The 20,503-nt window shown below is 36.9% G+C and overlaps 1 protein-coding gene across 2 annotated transcripts in view; it reads right to left on the bottom strand.

The window, feature by feature from the left end:
- Positions 1 to 20,503, bottom strand: part of LOC137295896 (uncharacterized) — a 61,781-nt gene that overhangs the window by 36,849 nt on the left and 4,429 nt on the right. For both annotated transcript variants that reach the window (XM_067827462.1, XM_067827463.1), the window contains exons 2-6: positions 16,495 to 16,643; positions 4,719 to 4,814; positions 3,749 to 3,821; positions 2,492 to 2,583; positions 1,890 to 2,027 (exon numbers count right to left, since the gene is read on the bottom strand). In XM_067827462.1, the coding sequence (XP_067683563.1) occupies positions 1,890 to 2,027; positions 2,492 to 2,583; positions 3,749 to 3,821; positions 4,719 to 4,814; positions 16,495 to 16,643 (548 nt within the window). The remainder of the gene's footprint in view (positions 1 to 1,889; positions 2,028 to 2,491; positions 2,584 to 3,748; positions 3,822 to 4,718; positions 4,815 to 16,494; positions 16,644 to 20,503) is intronic.

Here is a 20,503-nt window from a genome sequence, read left to right as displayed (position 1 = left end):
CTGTGCTTAATGATGGATTGCAAGCATCACACCCACACAAACACAAACACTACTTAGATAAATAATGCACTATATCACACTTATTGATTTTATGTGGTGGTGCTGCAACCAGTCACTGAGTTAACATTTAATGTCACATCAGTATCAGCTCAACAGTATAGAAATGGTGCTGAGTTAAACTAGGTTCTTGTGTTTGGTTTGGTTGTTGCTTGACATCGCACTAACAATACTTCAGCTATGCTGGGGTGGTCTCTTACTAATCCAGTCTGGACCAGAGAATCCAGTGATCAGCAGCAAGAGCAACTGAGATGTGATGACATGTCAACCAGTGATGCCCGATCCTGAAAGTCCTTTTTTATGACAAGGATGGGTTCATGAAGACCAATTCTGACCCAGATCTTCACAGGTCCCAAGAACAAATACTAAACAGTCAATGGCATTCAAGCAGAACTGAAAATAAAGCTGTGTACTCATAGATGTTAAAATACCCATAAGTGGAGTGGAATATTGACTATATATTACTGAACAAACAAATAACACTCAATACCAATTGTGAATGACAACTTGTGAGTATCGAGTGGACAATAAGTTGTGGTCCTGTCTGTACTTTACTGGTCTAAAATAACATTTCTTGATCTACTTAACTATCAATACCAAATTCACTAGCCACCAGGAGTAATGCAAGCTTTATGGTCCTGATGAATTTTAAATAGACAGGGACCACAGGACCAGCGTTAATTTTACTGCACACTGTTGACTTAATGGTTGACCAAGTGATCAGAAGCCCTGATACACTGACCTCTGGTAACAGAATGCCAATATTTGTGTGGCTACAGAACATTATGGGCTACAGGCTGGAGTAATGCCAAACAAACTCCTATGGAAAAGCAAGGAAACTAGATCAATATTCTAAACCATTATTTGTAGTGATTACGTTACTGACACAAGTCATCCATGTCTGCATTGTGTAACAAATCTGCCTCTTTAATAATTAAGATCTGTTGGGTCTACATAAATATAGTTAATCTAAAAAGGTTAATCCCTGTTATTCACACCAACGACTAGTATATTACTTTTAAGAGTGCAATTGAACATTACTTGACAAAGGCTAAACATTAATGTCATATTGACATAAAATTTATTTGTCCATTGTCTCATACTTCCTTTTGTTACATTGTTGTTGTTTTCAAATGAAACACTGGTGTTCCTCGATAGTTTCTTTCAAATCTTGTATTTATTACGACAAAGTTTGACAGTCATCCTTGTTGCATCGTATGAAATTACAGAAAGGATATGATGTAATTTCTGACTGAACAAAATACATGCAAAATCTTAAGCAACATACATAATAGTGGCCACGGGTTGCTGTTTTTTTGTAAAGTGAAGTGATTCAGATGTTCATTCATACAATAGTAGTGTCCACATTACTGAGGTTTTACTGACTCCAAACTGACACTGCAAACTCTCATTCTGATCTATGATGTACTATGAGCTTCTCTTAAAATCAAAAGGTGATATAACAAATGTGTTTGTGGCTATATTCAGCAATTATCAATCAAGCATCAAGAACAGCTGGGGATGCTAGATATAGGCCTTAATTTACTAATTAATAGTTCAGATAATTGGTTGGTTGGTTGTTTAACACCATACGCAACAATACTATAGCTATATGGCAGCAGTCTGTAATTGTCAAGTCTGGACCAGACAATTCAGTGATCAACAGCATGAGCATCAACCAAGTCAGCAAGCCCAATCACCTTTTGACAAGCATGGGGAAACAGAAGACCAGTCCATACCCAGGTCTTCAGGGGTCCAGATACTTGGTGTGACATGGGAAAGTGCAATCACTGTGCAACATCACCACCCACAACATAGGATGACTGACTCACCTGTGATGTTTCAAACAGCTGTGAGAGAGTGACTGTATTCCCATCCTGTGGATTTGCCTTCGCAACGTGACACTCGTGGTTGGGAGTAGGTTCTAAGTAGGGCATACCTCTGTTTTCAAACACAGGTTTTACGTGACCCTGCCACAGAACAGAACGACAATGACAAGACATCAATCACTACAGTATTATAACTTTCATGACAAAACTTTTTTTAAGTTAATTTTTTTTTAAAATGGTGTAATTCTAAAAAATGTTAAATCATCAATATCTCACTTTTAGACCATGTAGGAGGTCTAATTTAAAAATATTACAACTAACAGTTTTTGAGTCTCTGAATGAGCAGACAGGTTTTCAAGGTATTACTATACTATGTGGAAAGTTTGTATTATGTAGAAACTTGGCTTAGCTATTGTATATTTGTCTTCTACTGATGAATTACAGTCATAACATCACAAGTAACATAAAAAATCTTTACTGCATGTTCTCATGTCAATACCAAGTTCAAACATGAACCAGAATTCCCTTTCAGACAAAATATAACGCAGTACCAATATACGGAAAGGTGGATTTAACAATATTAACCACCAAAAATAATGACATACCTTCATTACTTTAAACATGATGATAATCCCCTTGCTGCGAACAGGGATGGATGTGGAACGAAGTACATCTGCATGCTTGCTCAACTGCACACCTATGTAGAAACAGTAACGGGGATGATGTAACAGAAATACCAGACAAGCACAAACGATAGGTAATCCTGGACCAAACCAGTTACTTTCAGTTTGGTTGGGTTAATAACACTACACACAGTAATATTCCAGCACTACGGCGATCGTCCGAAAATAATCGAGTCTGGTCACACTACACACAGTAATATTCCAGCTCTATCATAGTCTTTGGCGATCGTCCGAAAACAATCGAATCTGGACCAGACAATCAAGAGATCAACAGCATAAGCACATTTACACAACTGGGATAACACGACATGTATCAACGAAGTCAGTGAGTCTGAATACCCTAACTAGTTTACAATCAAAGCTTATGACAAGCATGGGTTGCTGAAGACTAATTCTTGAATGATGACTCTAGCTGTCCAAAATAATGGTTTCAATTCAAATGTTCCGCCTTGTGTTAGTTTCAGTCCCAATAATTGCCACATATTGTAAACAAACTTCATTCTGTTATGAAAGTGCATAAGTGTAAATGTAATTTCATGTGTGCTCTTTTGGAAATAAACAATAGTTAATTGGGTCATGAAGATGGCATTTTGTGCACTATGCAACTATGAATTGAACCTGACACTGTGGTAAATGACACCATTTGTGGCTGTTGTTTTTTATGTGTGGTCTCTAATGTTCAACTTCAAACCATAGCCACAGTAACAGAAGCTTGTATATAACCAAAAAACATGCAGCCAGCCAACTGCCTGACTAAGATTTAGCCGTCTCTAACTACAAGTACAGTTTACGTGAGATCCAAATGCAATGTTATATCATTATACAATATTTGTAAAGCACACATATCCACACAAGTACTATGTGCCCAATGTTACCAGTCAGTGCACTAACCAACCATTACTGTCTACATCATACTCCTGTCCATATAAGAATACTATATATCAAAGATGTCTGGATTGGATATCAACAACATGTATTCCTAAACATGATCTCAACTGATACTTGTTCATATTGTTAAATATAGGAAAATTATTGATTTCGTGTAAGCTGTGATAAACCCATGCTTACCAACAAAAGCAATTATACTGGATATGGGACTAAGACATATACATTCACATCAGTGCAACAAAATATTATGTGATAAATATTCATCAATGCAATCATATGACAGCAACCTACCCATGTCTGGGTCTCCCAAACAGGATGCAGTGAGATTTCCTATCTTCACCCCTTCCTTGCATATTGTCTCCACCTGCAGCAGAACTGGTATGCTAGAATGTTTAGATGAACTACTTACCAACAAACAAGGGAAACAAACATCCAATAAATTTTAACATTAACAACATCCATGTCAGGTAAATTTGTGAGTCAGCATCTTCAGGAGATGCATAGTGGACAAGATAGAGTGGGGTCAGCGCTAGCGATGGAATATCCAATGGACGCAAAAATGTTCAGAGTGATAGGATTGGCGTCATTTAGAAGATCAATATCTAGAAACGAGTATAATTAACTTATTCCTTGACTGAATAATAATTCTTAACCTTCGGACATTGTACCAAATTAAATAAGTAAAAGCTTGGGATTTGCAGAGAAGTTCCTTTGTGGATAAACATCATCAGTCATCTCAGTGTTATTGGATCGCATAAGATTATGTGCCATGTGATTCAACTCCCCATTACCAAATTAGCTTGCCTGATACAAAAAAAAAACTCTGGACTAAGATGTCAGGCAATGGGTTATTTCCACCTCTGGCAGGATTTGTGTGTTAACGAAAACACTGTAGCAACCACCTGAGTCACCACACATATTTCGCAGCAATTAATATGGACAATGTCGAATGGCATTTTGAGTAAAATAATAAACTAGATAAGCGTGAGATGAACGTAAGTCCAGTAATTATTCTTAGTCTGATAAGATAATTATACATCATGAATATCATGCTGTAAACAGTAATAACAATTGATTCGCTGTGTAATCATCAGTCATTCTATTTTCCAGCTGAAGCTGTATGATGAACAACGTATTAACATGCACGTAAAACGACTGGCATTACATGCTTAGTGCCAACAGTAATTTCTAGAAGACTAAAGCCTCTGGGACCAGTAATTTCCATCACTGTTTCTACTTAATTGTCTGAAGAAATACATACCTCTGCCTCACTCTCCACAAGAAGGAATGCATAGCTATCAGCAACATCTCTGTCCGAGTATCCGGCTTGTTTCAGTTCTCGCCGTTTCTCCAGATACTGAAGAACAAACAATAATGTTTAAAAACCATACAGTACTGTAATTCATCTGAACACACACTGACCAGCCCTCCACTGGGGACCACACTAGATGAAATGACATATTTTCAAACATGATTAGCTCATGTCTACACCTCTGAATTTCATGAGGGGTGGTGGATCTGCTCCACCTTCCTCCTACACTTCGCAGGGCTGGAGTGGTAGTCTAGTGCACAAAGTGTTCATCCGTCACATCAACGACTTGGGTTCAATTCCCTTTATGGGTAAAATGTGTAAAGCCCATTTCTGGTGTCCCCTGATGTAATATTGCTAAAAGCGACGTAAAACTAAACACACTCCTTTTAAAGTCTGTGGTGTGTGATTATATTATCAAATTAATGAAAGCAGTTTCCCAGCCATATTGTAGCAGCATAAATTTGTATAAAGATCAATGCCACACATCACTGCTATATACTGCTAGACAAATATTAGATGATCCTGCGCACTAAACGCATTTGTGACAAGAAAGGCGGTACAACGAATTGGGTGAGTACACTTGGCTGCTACAGGTAGCTTGACGATTATGCACATGCAATACATGCTAACCGTGACATGAAATCAACACCGCATATTCCTTCGAATGATAAGACTGCAATTTCAGGCATAAGATACTGATATTCCACACTAACCTTTAGTTAAGACGAAGACAAATAGATGATTGGGGCATTGACAAGCATTTTAGATGTTCAACAATTTTGTTAAAAAAAACCCCAGGAAAGTGTCATTTGCTTTGTGAAATGGATTGGTGGTCCTAAACATATCTGCTCAGTATATTCTGTTGATTCAATTCGTTGGGATTGTACCTGTTCCCAAATCGAGTGTGCTACAACAATTCAGGCGAGAAATGCACAGGGAAAATGAACTTCTCGATATTTATCAGACAACCTGTCTCCCTCTTGTTTCAAGTGGATCGTTCTGTGGGGTGTTCCCAAGTATGCAAATTGGGGTCGTTTGTCAGGTCATGGATCATCTTATATGTATTTACCAGTAGATACCTACAAAGATCTACACAAAACTTGGAGATAACAGGATTGGGTGTTCTGGCTTGCTGACCTGATTGACACGTCATCATTACTGTCTTGTCAAAAAAAAAACCAACATCCCTTGCCACTGAGATCTCACAGGAGGAGGAGAGAGAGAGAGAGAGAGAGAGGAAATCATACAGACAAATTGACAGGTCTGAAAGTTTAAAAATATATATACTCTTTCAACCGTTTTCAGGGACCTTTGCATCAAATGTGTTGCCAAGTTTAATTGGTTAGATAATTTAAAAGCGAAAGTGAGTTTTATGACAGTGATTGTCATGCTTAACTTCCCAGCTTACACCTCTGACTGGATAAAAAGCAAACCAAGGGAAGGTATGGTGGAGATTTAATGCATACCTTGGAGATAACTGAGAATGTGTTTTGAGAACAAAGTTAACTTAACAACAGCATGGATTTCTGGCTTCATGAAAAGATGCAGACATGCATCAGTTACTTACTGTTACTACCTTATCTTACTTACCTTACTACTTACTGTTACCTTCTGAATTTCTCTATATTAATATAATTTGTTTGATTGGCATTATTAGAAGCTGGTAAGTGATAAGAGGGTAAGATTCTTTATGGATAACAATTTCTTTATTGCATATGATGCATCATATGCAATAAAGAAGTTGTTATCCATAAAGGGTGAGTGAGTGAGTTTAGTTTTACGTGGCACTCAGCAATATTACAGCTATATGGCGGCGGTCTGTAAATAATCGAGTCTGGACCAGACAATCCAGTGATCAACAACATGAGCATCGATCTGCGCAATTGGGAACCGATGACACGCGTCAACCAAGTCAGCGAGCCTGACCACCCGATCCCGTTAGTCGCCTCTTACGACAAGCTGAGTCGCCTTTTATGGCAAGCATGGGTTGCTGAAGGCCTGTTCTACCCCGGGACCTTCACTGGTCTTACCCATAAAGAATCTTACCCTCTTATATTAATATACTTTTAGTTTTTTTAAACAGGTGCTGAGCTGAAACAGTTGAAACGACATTTGTAACATTCGTCTCTTTCCGAGACCATAAAAGAAGACTCGTACCCCTCTCGTATGCCACTATTGCCAAGAATCATGGCAAACCAATCAAATCGCGCATAGTAAAACGCATTTCAAAACATGAAATTGGTGGAACTGTTGAACTCTGAAACTTCGCTACACTAAACAAAGCACAATTTAAACATAAACTTTGAGCTAAAAGATGAACAACTTTCAACGCTGAAACATATTTGCAAAGGGAATGACCGTATTGCTGTTTTGTCCACGGGATGTAGGTATTCCATGAGCCATGTTTGGAAATTCAAAGTTAGATTTCGTTGATAATAGTACTAGACTATTCTCATCTTCATGCCCGTTTGCGCTTAGACAGGACCCAGGACACTAGTGTTTTGGACCAAAAATATCCACCAAACAAAAATGTAGGTTTAAGGATAATTAAAATTCAGTTTCTGTGTTCTGGGGATAAGGTATTTTCTAATTGAATATTTTCATCAATTAAGAAGTCATGACAGAGTTATCTCCCTTTTGTTTACATTCTCCATCGTCTGCTTTGTTGATCACCATTGATAACACTGTTTTCCTGTCCTGTGAGTAATAAGCAGATCACAAAACTCATAACTCTGAATAGCAGTTTAGCTGAATGTCAGTAAAAGTCTACTTTCAAAAACATGTCATGCTACTTCAGACTAATTGCAAAAATAGGTCTAGGAAGGGCGGGTCCAGATCAGAGCTGGCCATGAAACAAGAAACACTTTGTTTTTCTGACGGACATCACAAATTGTAGAAGCCTCATTTGTGATACAAATAGAACCCACTTGCTCTGGCTATTGTTCTAGGAAGGAGCCGATCACACATGTGAATATTACAGGCTCGTTGCTCCTGTAACGCAACACACACACAGTGGTTCTCCATAATCAAAGCCAAGAGTACTGACATTTATAGGAGCGTGCCTGGTGCCCCATTATTCAGGAAGTAAAGACGCTATTGTTCAGCTGGATTGTCTATTACCTAGAACATACCTATAATTATACATCATCTGCCAGAATAATGGAGGAATCAGAATACAGCCGATACAGTAAGGAGGGAAAAGGAAAAGGAAGTTATAAGAAGAAGGATGGAGTGAGAAAGGTCCTATGGTATTTCAACTATTGGCAACTATTTGAGACAAAGTCATTCTACTAGCAGAAAAACACTTTCAAGCTAACATGCATTCAGTGAGATAGCATACAAGGGAGAACAAGACGTTGTGAATATGTAAGGTTACACCAATATGTGGATGAAATCAGTTGTTTCAAGTTTTTAAAATAACTTTTCAAAATATTTTGTGAAGCATTGTTTTGTGCAGACGAACAAACAGTTACCATAATAAATTCCACTCAAATTTGTGTAAACTTGAATATGTATTTTATTTTTGCATGTTAACCAAACAAATATTTCCCCTCCAATCATGGTATTAGTATAGTGTAAAATTCAATAGCAATATATATAGACCAAATGTTATGCCATCAGAATGCAAAATATGAGAATTGGGAAGTTTCTTTTATCATGTAATGAAAGGATTGTTGAATCATATGGGCTAGGTGTGAAGTGTCTGGTCTTCATGTCTCACATCCACCAGGTACAGGATAACCAGAATATATAGAATACACAGGTGTTATTGATCTCATACTTAAAAACACAACACACACAAATAAAGATATTTATATGACAATATCAGTAAATGAATGAGTGGGCTTTGCGTCCTGTGCTAATTTCACCTGCCATCTTAAAGAAATAAAACAAATTGAAGATTGAAAACAGCTGTTTGGTTGAGCTTAGGTTAATGTGTGCTGTGTCATCTGACTACGTACTTCACAGTGGGGTGCTAATCAGAATAAACCAGCGTTAGCAGTGGCCAAGGCGAAGAGACGCATCCTCATCCAGAGACAATTTTTCTCCCATGCGACAACAAGCACAATGACATTTTTTAAACTGAAATATTTCATCAAAGTCTATGTACGTGATAAATCTAATTTGTTTGGTGCAATACATTTCGTGACAAAATGTAATGACTTGACAATGAGGAAGTACTGCAACAATATCAGGCACTCAAGCATTGCTTGCTTACTCTACTTCTATAGCAATCTGTTCCCTTGTTTTCCACTGAACCAATATTCTCCAAAAATGATCAGTCTTTAGGATGCAGCAATTATTATGAAGCTGTATGTACGTAAACAACAACTCACATTCGTGGTTGGATTGGCTAAACACAACTGGAAACAGTACAGAGTTTATCAGTGTAATCTAAATAGTGAAATGACTTCAAATTAACAATTAGTGGCATATCTAGTTAACACTGGTTACATGAGTGATTATGATAGCTGGTTCACCAGTACACATATTTCCTGCATTAGGAACAAGCTCTATACCAGGATATGTACAATATAGTTCACAAGAAACATGACATAATTCAGAAACAACATTAACAGTGATTTAATATAGAGATTTCATCTCATATTGCAATATTGAAAGATACTGTAATGATTAAGAGTAATTAATGATTACTGTTTTTTTTTATAATATGCTCTTTGTAGAAATGTGGGATATTCAATAAAAAGATGACAAAACTATTGATATTTCAAATCATTTATGAGATAAATAGTTTAAACAGTGAGTAACATACATATAACCGAGATATGCATTAGTTGAAAAACCGAAGTCATTTTTAACGCAATAGAAACTAGGCGGCAAAGCCATCAATATCTTCAACAACAAAATACTCTTCACGAACAGGTCTACTAATTATGATTACAGTATGTCAATGTTTTGATGTGCATATGGCAGAGTGGAAGGAGACTATTGTAAGGTCTCAGAGTTCTGCTCTGGAAAAGAACTTTATCACCAAATTATGTTTGGTTGAACTTGTTGCCATGGACATGCAAAAAAACATTTTATTCAGAAATGCAAACATACCAAAAGGCAGCAGTATACCACCAGACATAATAAAGAATGGAAAAAAGCATAAGCACCAATTTCAAGTCAAACTTGTCATGGAAACTGCAAAATATAAAATTCATATCTGGGTTTAACCTGCAAAGGCAAAAGTAGGGATCATGCTTGATATGTGCAACAAGTTTGACAAAGCTAGCATGTATAGCAATGGAGATCTGCTTTGGAGAAGATGACATATTCATAGGCACAGTATGTCATGTATCCATGAAAGTTGCAAAAATAAAATCGAAAATTCATATATGTGTCTAATCCCCAAAAGGCACATCTGTGGATTATGCTTGACATATGTGCAAAGTTTGCTAAAGCTTGCAAGTATAGCTTGGAAGATCTCCTCTGGAGAAGATGACAGCACAGCTCAAAGGCCATATGCAACCAAAATATCAAACATAATTAAAACACAATTATCACTTATATATTGCTGCTTATTAAAAAAGCAAATAAACAAAATTATTAGCTTACAATCGCTATTCAAACATGCAGTATTTTGAACTTGGGCTTACTTCCTTCAAAAAGAGGCCCTCGGGAGGCCGAACCCAGTCATAGCGGGTGGGCGTGCACTCAAGCGTAACGACTGCTTCTGATTGGTTGGTTTATTTGCTGATATGCTGACGGCTCATTGAGTGTACAGAAAGATGATCTGTTTGATGGGCATTTTAGAAGTATGGCGAGTGACAAGAAAGTAAGATTCTTTATGGATAACAACTTCTTTTATTGTGCTTGATGTGTTGTTTTAGTATGGATTCATATTTTCATATACCGTTGTCAAATAAAATCATATACACTAGAAGTTGTTATCCATAAAGAATGTATACAGAGATGTTGGGTTTTGTAAATACATGTTCTCTGAATTTACATTCAATCCCATCAAAAATCATCTCAGTAGAGATGGTGAACTACTGTGTGGCTGGAAACTCATTCGTCCAAGTACAAAGCAGGACTTAAAATTGACAAGAGTTTGCACCAGTTTCCATCAGATCAAGTCATCTGAAAAATGTGTACAAGTATCACACCTGCCTAATTACAAAATGTGGCAGACAGGACTCGGGTGCACAAGTCATAAATCAGTTTATTTTGTTTATGGTGTATAGCATGATAGGTGTTAGGTTCAAATTGCATGTGGTCAATGACTGAAGCTGTGTACTGCATATTGTCTTGAGCAGAAAGGCAGGCAGACATATAGGTGTCAATGAACCAGATATTGAGTTTTCTCTGTAACAGAGGTTGCTTACCTCAAGCAACAAGTTTATTTGTGTAACGAGTACATTATTTACTTGTTTAGACAAGATTAGACGACTGCTCATGACCTCATACTCCGGTCGTGCATACTGTTTCAAGCTCCACAAACCTATTCCCTGCGCATGCGTTATGAGCACAGCGCAGCACAGCTGTTGAAATCACTTTATCCCCCTGGTGCCAAAGGAAATTTAGTGAATCGTTTGAACTCTGATTTCGCGGCCTTTTTCTTCATTGTGGTTTTTTTCAACTTTATAGGTTGAATTGGCATTTTTTGGCATAAAGTTGTGTTTTTTGTTGCATGTGACCTTTAAGTCATTTTCCCATGCAGACTGCAAAACATAGCAAAAAATAACATTTATATCTGGGTCTAAACCCCAAAAATGCACATCTAGGGTTCATGCTCTTGACATGTGTACCAAGTTTGCTTAAGTTATCAGAAATAGTTTAGCAGATATGCTTCGGAAACCATATTGCAGATGCATAGAAGGACAGAACTCGTTTCTATATCCCATTCAACTTCATTGTTGCCAGGGGTAATAAACTGTTGCCGGCAGTATCTGTTGCTACCTTAACCAAAGTAGAGTCTGTGCATCCATTAATAGTTGTAGGGAATCAGTGGTAGTTATACTAATCTACAGATGTATCTGGTCATCCCTGGCAGTCTCATCTCATACAAATAAGCCTGAACCTTCAGTACATTGTGTTTAATGTATCATGTGTGGCAGCAGTCGTCCATTATGAAACAATGACAATAGAGAAATGTGTCCTCTTCTCTTTTTCACAAGCTGAGTTTGGACTTGTGGCTGGACTTGTGTGCTGATGATTAGGTGCCAGACTCAGATGGGAGTCAACCCAACAAATTTACAAGAATCTGCACTTTTCGAAGAAAGTGTAATCCCCAATATGACGTGTGTTATTGTCAGGTGTCATTAGCCAGGCAACCAGGTGTACAGCATGTACCGATTATCTGTGGTCCATGTGTGCAAGATGTGAGATCAGCCTGAAAACCTTTATTGCTAATTTCAGTCACTGATCATACATGTATTTTCGAAACAGCACAGACTCTCACACTATTTATTGCAAGGATTAATGTATTACCTAACCACATACTGCAAACATGATAAACAGCAAACGGTCTAATACCCAAATATGATTGTGACACAGAACAGATTTGATCTAAAACAGATTAGGAGAAAGCCTTTTTAATTTCTGCTAAAGTGCATGTTCAACATGACGCTATGTCAAGATACATCATAACAAAGATGCCATTTTACAAATAGTGGTAACCATGTGGCCATACTCAAGGCTCCACACTTATTTCAAATTTACATGAATCAAGCGGAATCAGCCAGAAAAAAACATCTCCAAAATTCAAACTGCATTTGGAAGAAAGTGTCAAAATAAAGTAATAAACATCTTTTTCAAGCTTTGTAAGAATACAACTTCCATATACTATCTGACGTTTCAGTGACGAGTGGCCATATTTTAAGTGATTCAACGGTATTCTGTTGATGTCAAGGCTCATTTGAAGAGCATTTGGGCCATTCAGACTGCATCAAAGGTACATTCCAACTTCAATCAAAATATTCTGATATATCTAAAAAGTATTCCACTTGAAGTCCAGCAGCAATCGATACATTCCGACTTGTTCAAGAATATTCGAGTCATTCTGACAGTATTTGAAGTAGCTTGTGTTTTCTAGTCTCCCTCAAATATGTTGAAAATACAAAGAATGTTCAAAACATTCAGGCATTTCACAAGAATTGACCCAAATAGTTGGAAGGCAAATGGAAAACAGTAAGAAATTTCAGAATTCAGATCAAATTTCCAAACTTTCATTCTGGTAACATTCAACCTCAAGCATGAATAGGGTTTTCATTGAACCCAACTGTTTGAAGCTGTGCTCATGGTTATCTAGGTTCGATAATTTGTAACAACCAACATGCAGACGGAATATTGATAACTGTGAGAATAAACACACAAATCAAACAAACAAAATCTCTCTTTCTACTAAGTCATCAACTTTGTGTCACTTCTATCATTTACATAATTTTCGTTAAACTTCAATGAAACAATGGACATAAAACAGACTGCCATACTATAAATGCTTAAGCTTCTTCACACGTGAATATTCTTTGTGCAGCTGTCATGACCAATCTACTCTTCAACTGTCAGCTGACATTACACTGTGCATACCAAATTATTTACATTTACTATTTATTCAGTTAATTATCTGCTTTAAAAGTCATATGGCTGTGGATTTCTACATGGAAAGGTCCAAACGGTCCAAGCATTGTACCTTGTTGTGCCAGAGTTCTAAATATTTAATTTTGCAGGAATTTACATGTTTCAGCAAGGACATTAAATTTGGGCTTATTTGCATACTGAATCTATTCTCAGAGATATCATTACCTTGTGCACCTAACAGATTTTGTTACCTACAAATATCCCGTCTTTATAACAGAGAATGTGAAATGACTCATGTATGCTGCCCATCTAACGTTTAGACTCGCTAGTGTGAATGTAGCTGCTTACTTCAATCAACTGTTCTAAACTAGATTTAGAAAAATATTCACACACACACAACTGACCCAAATTTTCCTTCTAATGGAACCATTTTTTTTTAATTGTACAAAATGTACAATAATTTCAGCTTGATTAAACTAAAAATGTGTCTTGATCGTCAACTTTAAACAAACTACAATATCTTCAAAGTCTCTCAAGTATGGAAATGGGCAATCTTTTCTACTTTATCATCCTTCACAAACTGCTAGGAGCGCTGATCCTTACCGTCCAACCTTAAACACTGACAGTGCATACATTACTGGTGATGGATGCTGTATGAGTTACGACATGCTTTACACACAGTTAACCAGTAGAGCCTTCACCATCATCGTTATCATGGTGCAAATGAATAATTATACCTATTCTCTCTACCGACAATATATCAGATGTTACGTCCTAAAATGTTTGTTCTGTGATTCCATGGTACACTAGTGATAGCCAAAACTGCTTATATTGCAAGAATGGATGATATCTGAAGTGAGGCGGGGATCAGCTAATTGTTTTCAGATCTTGTTTACCGCAGTAGTCATTTTGTTCATGTCTTGCAATCAGTAACTTAAGCATGTTAAGTATGCTAATTAGGCTGCACACAGGTAATTCAGTATGGCCAGGAGATGATGCATGGGCACAGTGTGAAAGTATCCTCATGCACCGTCATCTGAATTTCATCATAATAATACTATAATACACTACATATAAGTGACTTTATTCAGTAACTGTACGTATGTTTTATTTATCAAATGTGTAATAACATAAATAAATGCATACATCAGCTACATGGAATGATTATGGTGAGTTAAAGTTCATAGTCACAGTGGCAATATTTCAGCCATATCGTGACTTAAAATGATCATGAATTCATGATAAATGTGCAAATTCCAAGGATAGTAAAACCAGCCTGTATATCAGAGTAATAAGAAATGAAACTAGGATGACAACTGAAGGTAGACCACCACTCTAGTGATCATGGGGACTTACGGCACTATGGCTACCTGCAAAAACGCCAACTAGATTTATACCACTATTACCAGCCCTCAGCAATTTGCGACTGTACTGATATTTAGCAATAATAAAACAACACATATTCTATGATTAAAAACATGTGTAGAGCTAAACTATTACCACTACTACTACCACCACCACTACCACTGCCACTACACATTGGTAAAAGCCTCTTTCTATGGTCTGGGTAATGTAGTGGGACCATTTTCCTGTCACTAGCTTGGAAAGATGGGAAACGCCCGCCCTACTGTTAGTACCACTTTGGAAATGAGGAAACAAAACTGTGGACAGCCTTACACACTACTGTCTGCTCCGTGTAAGATTTTACATTCAGGATTACACGTTAGGAAAGTAGCGTATCATGTCGTACAGAGTCTTTGAAGGACTTTTAGAAGTGATACACATGAATAAATTACTTCTTCATCAGGTTAAGGAAACGATCAGATGAATGAAACAGGGATCCCTGGTTTTCACTCTTGTCCATCCACCTGTTAACTACTGGCTTCCTTTGTTATACTGTTGTTTCAATGTGTACATACAGCTGTCTGTTCATAATTGTTTCATTCACCTGATGAAGAAGTGAGAACATACTCTGAAGCATTCTGAACCTTCACAATAAAGAAGTTGTCATCCATAAACACTCCGGTCTTTAAGTGTATGAAGTAAGTAAAAACTCCCAACAAGACATAACCACTGTTAACTTCAAATGTCACAAGCCCCAAATGGATCTGAAAAGACCACACATCAAGATATTGAGAAGTTACTCAGATGTGTAGAACACTTGAAACCAGACAGTAGGGTTGGCTAGCTGTAATGTAGTTCACCCATCAGAAATCTAGCCAATCTTGGGCTCTATGACAGGTATTCTTCATACACTGAGTAAAGTGAGTGAGTGAGTGAGTGAGTGAGTGAGTGAGTGAGTGAGTGAGTGAGTGAGTTTAGTTTTATGCCACACTCAGCAATATTCCAGATATAAGGCGGCGGTCTGTAAATAATAGAGTCTGGACCAGACAATCCAGTGATCAACAACATGAGCATTGATCTGCGCAATTGGGAACCAATGACATGTGTCAACCAAATCTGTGAGCCTGACAACCCTATCCCGTTGGTTGCCTCTTATGACAAGCATAGTCACCTTTTATGGCAAGCATGGGTTGCTGAAGGCCTATTCTACCCTGGGACCTTCACGGCTCACTGAGTAAAGTACAGATTCTAGTACTTGGGGTAAGTTCCACCCAGGATTCGAACCCACACCCTCAGAGTCAGGCACCTTGTCACCAGCAAACAGTACTGACTGCCCTATATACAGTACTGGTAATTTACAAATAGTGACATGGTCTCATACAACAATAGTTTCCTCATCATTCCACTTCAACATTCCACTTAGCAGTTGATGTGTTCTTGGAAGAATACATTAATACTTCAACATTACATCATTATCTTGAAAATAGCACATCAACACATAACCCCTTCACAGTGATTATCATGCTTTAGCACACTGCACTCCAGCACACTGTCTTTGTTATTCAATCCCTACGCAGGTGGTATAACATCTGTTACCATCTGCTTGACAGGGAGATACTCTGTAAGCTTTTTATGAACTAGTCCTGACATTCTTTATAGACAGTTTTAGGACGTGACGCAAGATGGATGTGAAATTAGGTTTAGTGTTCTTATCTACTTAATTATGTACCTGATCCATCTCCATACAAAGACAACAGACGTGATTTTCACATTTTGACATGTTTTTAAAATATCAGCCAGCATTCTACTCAAAATGACCTAGGGTTAAAACATCACAAACAAGAGTGCTACTTACAGCTTGTGTGAGGTCACTATTGTGAACAGTGCGTATCCTGTAATAAGAGAATCTGCTGAGTGATGAAGTACAACGGTAACTCTTCCTGATGGCTGGTAATATCTCCTGCTGGAATTCATGGGTATCGCTGCCAATTTCAGTCAACAAATCTGAAAAATATACACCATTTTCAAGCATTAATAACAAGTTGTCAGAGTCCACCATACTGGTTTTTAAAATAATCTATAAAAGATGATGTTTGGTCTAATACATTTACAATTATTCAAATGGAATGGCAAAACTGGAAAAATTTACAGTTATGTGTCCTGTTTTAACGTTTGATGAGAAGTTCATACTCAAATGTAAAATGATCAAGGTTATAATACAAGGCCCCAGATAATTTTTCAACATCAGGATTATGTGCTCCTCATTTTTTCAATATTGGAATACTGGAAAAACTTCAGAGCACTGAAATGACTTTTCATTTTGTTATATTTCATATATGTATCACGACAATGCTACTCTTCAGTGAACAGTGACACAATACAGAAAAGTTTGTCTGAAAATGATTCCACGACCGGACACTATTGTTGTGGTGCATGGCTATCAGCTACATTTCCTTAATTTTTCCTACCATATAGTGCATATTTTCTTGTATGTACATAAGCTGATATGATCCTGAAATGGAAGATACTGAGTTCTCACAGTAACAGTGCTTTGCTTAAGTTCTCTGACAGTGCTTAATGACAAAGAGCAATAATATGATGTTTGGCATGAGACTCAGTCAAGTTGTTAACTAGTAACTTGGATTAGAAAGCAATACTGAATAAATGTCACCATAAAATATGACTTTAATTACAGGCCAAAAGTCCTCAAGTCAGTGATGTCAAAAGCAATGCATACAATGTAGGTATATTCACATTTCTTATTACAGAAATGTCAGGTTCATTCTCCACTATACTGTTCCAGTGATTGAGTAGTTCTGGTTGTCGCTCACATTTTGCAGATCAATAATCAAAGTTCAGCAAATGAACAATAACTGTCTAATTGTAAACACCACCACCACAAAACTTAAAGCGTCAAAAACAAGGGACACAACCATAGCATTAAGCAAATGGAATAGGCACAGACTAATAATCATATAAAAGAATGAACATGATTGATTATACTTCCTGTTGAAACACACTGGAAGTGTTCAGTACATCAGAGCTTTATGAATTAAAATCTATAAGTTGTTCATGCTATGCTTTAACAAACACAGAGCTCTAGATAAGATTTAGCTCATGTGGGTACTGTACCTATTGTTTTTGTTTTCAGATTGAATATTATGAATTTTGAGTGGGTATTTCAATTCATATTTCCCACTGCTTTCAAATACATGGGTATTTCAATGATTTTACTCAGCTAAGTATATTGAGTAAGTTTACTAAGCAGGTATGTACTGTCTTATGTCATACCTAATCAGAATTACATGTTTTATTACCTCCCTTTGCTGGCCCTGCATTCTCACAGTAGCCAATCAGCTAGGCCGCAGTTATAACCAAGCTTGCCAGTGTCAACAAAGGTAGCGGTCTCAACTGCAGAGATTTGCTTGCATTGCGACTGAGATTTTGGAGAAATCATACAAATTGATAGGTTCGATACTTTAAAAAAATATATATGTAAGAACTCCTTCTACCTCTTTCAGAGAACTTCTGCATGGTTTGTGTTGCCAAGTTTAATCAGTTAGGTAATTTGAAAAGAGAAAGTGAGTTGTGATTGGTTCGCTCAACTTCCCTACATCGACACCTGATTGGATAAAACACCTGCCAAGGGAGGTAATAAATTTATCGGTTAACTCGTAGATGCATCCAGGGTATAGTGGAGACTTATTGGAGCGTATACCCTGGAGATATCCAGGATGGTAAAACTAGAATCTAGACAGAATCAATTCATGTAATGGTGGATCAATTGCGTTTCCATCAAAAAACAATGGACGAGCTAGCCAGTAAATATTGTAATATTTTAAAAAACAAAAACGTCTTGTCAATTGATTCCTGCTCTCTCTGTTGCACTAGTCTCTGCTTTTCAGTTAAACTTGAAATACTGAATCCATCCTTTGCTCGATGATCAACAAACACCATGGCACCTGCCATATTGAATCTAACTGATAAACATGGCTTTATTAGAACAGAGGTTATGCGGCAGATATGACAGAAGTAACCTCTGTGGGTAGGGAAAAGCAATTGGACGACCCTTGAAGTTTCTAAAAAATTCCATTCATTTGAATGTGAAGCCAGTACCATTGATTACCGTGAGTGAATCATGTCAAACAAATAAAACCCAACTCTACTGATTTTGGAGTTTTGCATAAGATGTCAAGAGAAAGAAAACAGAATGAATCCGCAAACACCCGCCCATACCTGTACAGTGTACCTGATTTTATTTAAGAGCACAAATGGCACAAGAGCATAGCCTGAGAGGAACACTGCAACCCAGAAAACACTGAATATACTAATACTCTGATCACAAATGGGACATTATCTGAATCTAATATTATCTTCAACTTCATCATGTTAAGAGCGTAATTTACAAAAAGGAAAGTTTCAGGAGACACGTTATCACATATATATATATGACAAATCCCAATAACAATTAGGTACTTTTGGCTGTGCACTGAAGAGAATGGAAGTTAAACAAAACGCAAGATTAATGTCAATATTGATGGATTTAAGCTGTTCACATATTCAACATTGCAGTTTGAACCTGTCAACAGCGCTTACAGTGACATGCAGCATCTGGATCAAATGGCTTGTAATAATTTAATTAGAAATCACAATTAAAGTGCTGCACACATTGAGAGTTTTTACAAACTGATGTCACAACATTGTGACACACTGACTTTCTCAGTGATTACTGTAAACATAGCAGCCTGCTTCAGAACATCGTTTCTGGTGACTTTTCATTTGTATCTGTTCAAGTGCTGTTGTTTCAAGTCCGTAACTGATAGACGTGACACACATCAGCAATCAATGAGATGCATTGCTCTATTAGTATTATGCATTATTTACCACCGTAGAGTTCACATGTATGTGATGTTTGCTTGTATTCAGTCAGCAAAACCCATCAACGTAAAACTATCCAATACTATACAACTTTAAAGAACCCATAGTAATTTATGCATAGTGCCACATGGCTATTTTGTTTTTTAATTTCTTCAGTCATTCTCCATGAAAGCAAATCTGCATTAATTGTGCAAATGAGATCATTTTGAGTAATTTATCAAAATATGGAACTGTGTGCATATCGAGACTTCAGACTTCAGTTTCTTAAGAAGCTAAATGAATTTGTGAAAGTTTTTTTTGACTCTTTAACAGATGAAGAAAACCAAAATATAAATAATACAGGAGGAATGTAAAGACAAGAACGAGACAGTTTTAAAGGTTGCTTAAAGGCATTAGTAACAATGATTAAATGTGATATGAATAATAAATAAAGACAGACCCTTAACTGCAAAATAAGAAAAAAAGAGGAGATCATGGCACCTATTCTGGACAATGTGTATATGCTTAAATAAACTTTTCAAAAAGTCAAAGAAAACATATTGCAAAGAAAGGCCCCTGAAAATAATAGAAAAGAATTAATGACAACTGAGAATTCTTGGAACCAAAGTTTGATAATTATCGCTTTGAGTTAGATAAGCAAGCAAACTTTCAATGGTTTCTGAGAAACTGTTGCCATTTCACACAGTTGCACCAAGCTGAAACACATGAAACAAGGGCCATAACAATGACAACAATGGAAAAATGAACTTAAGAAAACAGTTTTTCACAATTACTAGCATTATCAATTAGTTTTCCACTTTCATAAGACATCATATACAAACACATATTGAAGGCAAAATGTCACACAAATCTGATAAATATTTGGTCAATATTATATATTCTTAAAAAAAAAAAAGTGGTGGATCTTCATTTCTTTTATTTACGATTTAAAATATTTAGGAGATTTAAAGGAGTCAATCAATGTTGACATGATAATATTGAATGTT

This window comes from Haliotis asinina, chromosome 9 (assembly GCF_037392515.1).
Source record: "Haliotis asinina isolate JCU_RB_2024 chromosome 9, JCU_Hal_asi_v2, whole genome shotgun sequence".
NCBI classification, from domain to species: Eukaryota; Metazoa; Mollusca; class Gastropoda; order Lepetellida; family Haliotidae; genus Haliotis; species Haliotis asinina.
This window is presented reverse-complemented; position numbering and strand designations above follow the sequence as displayed.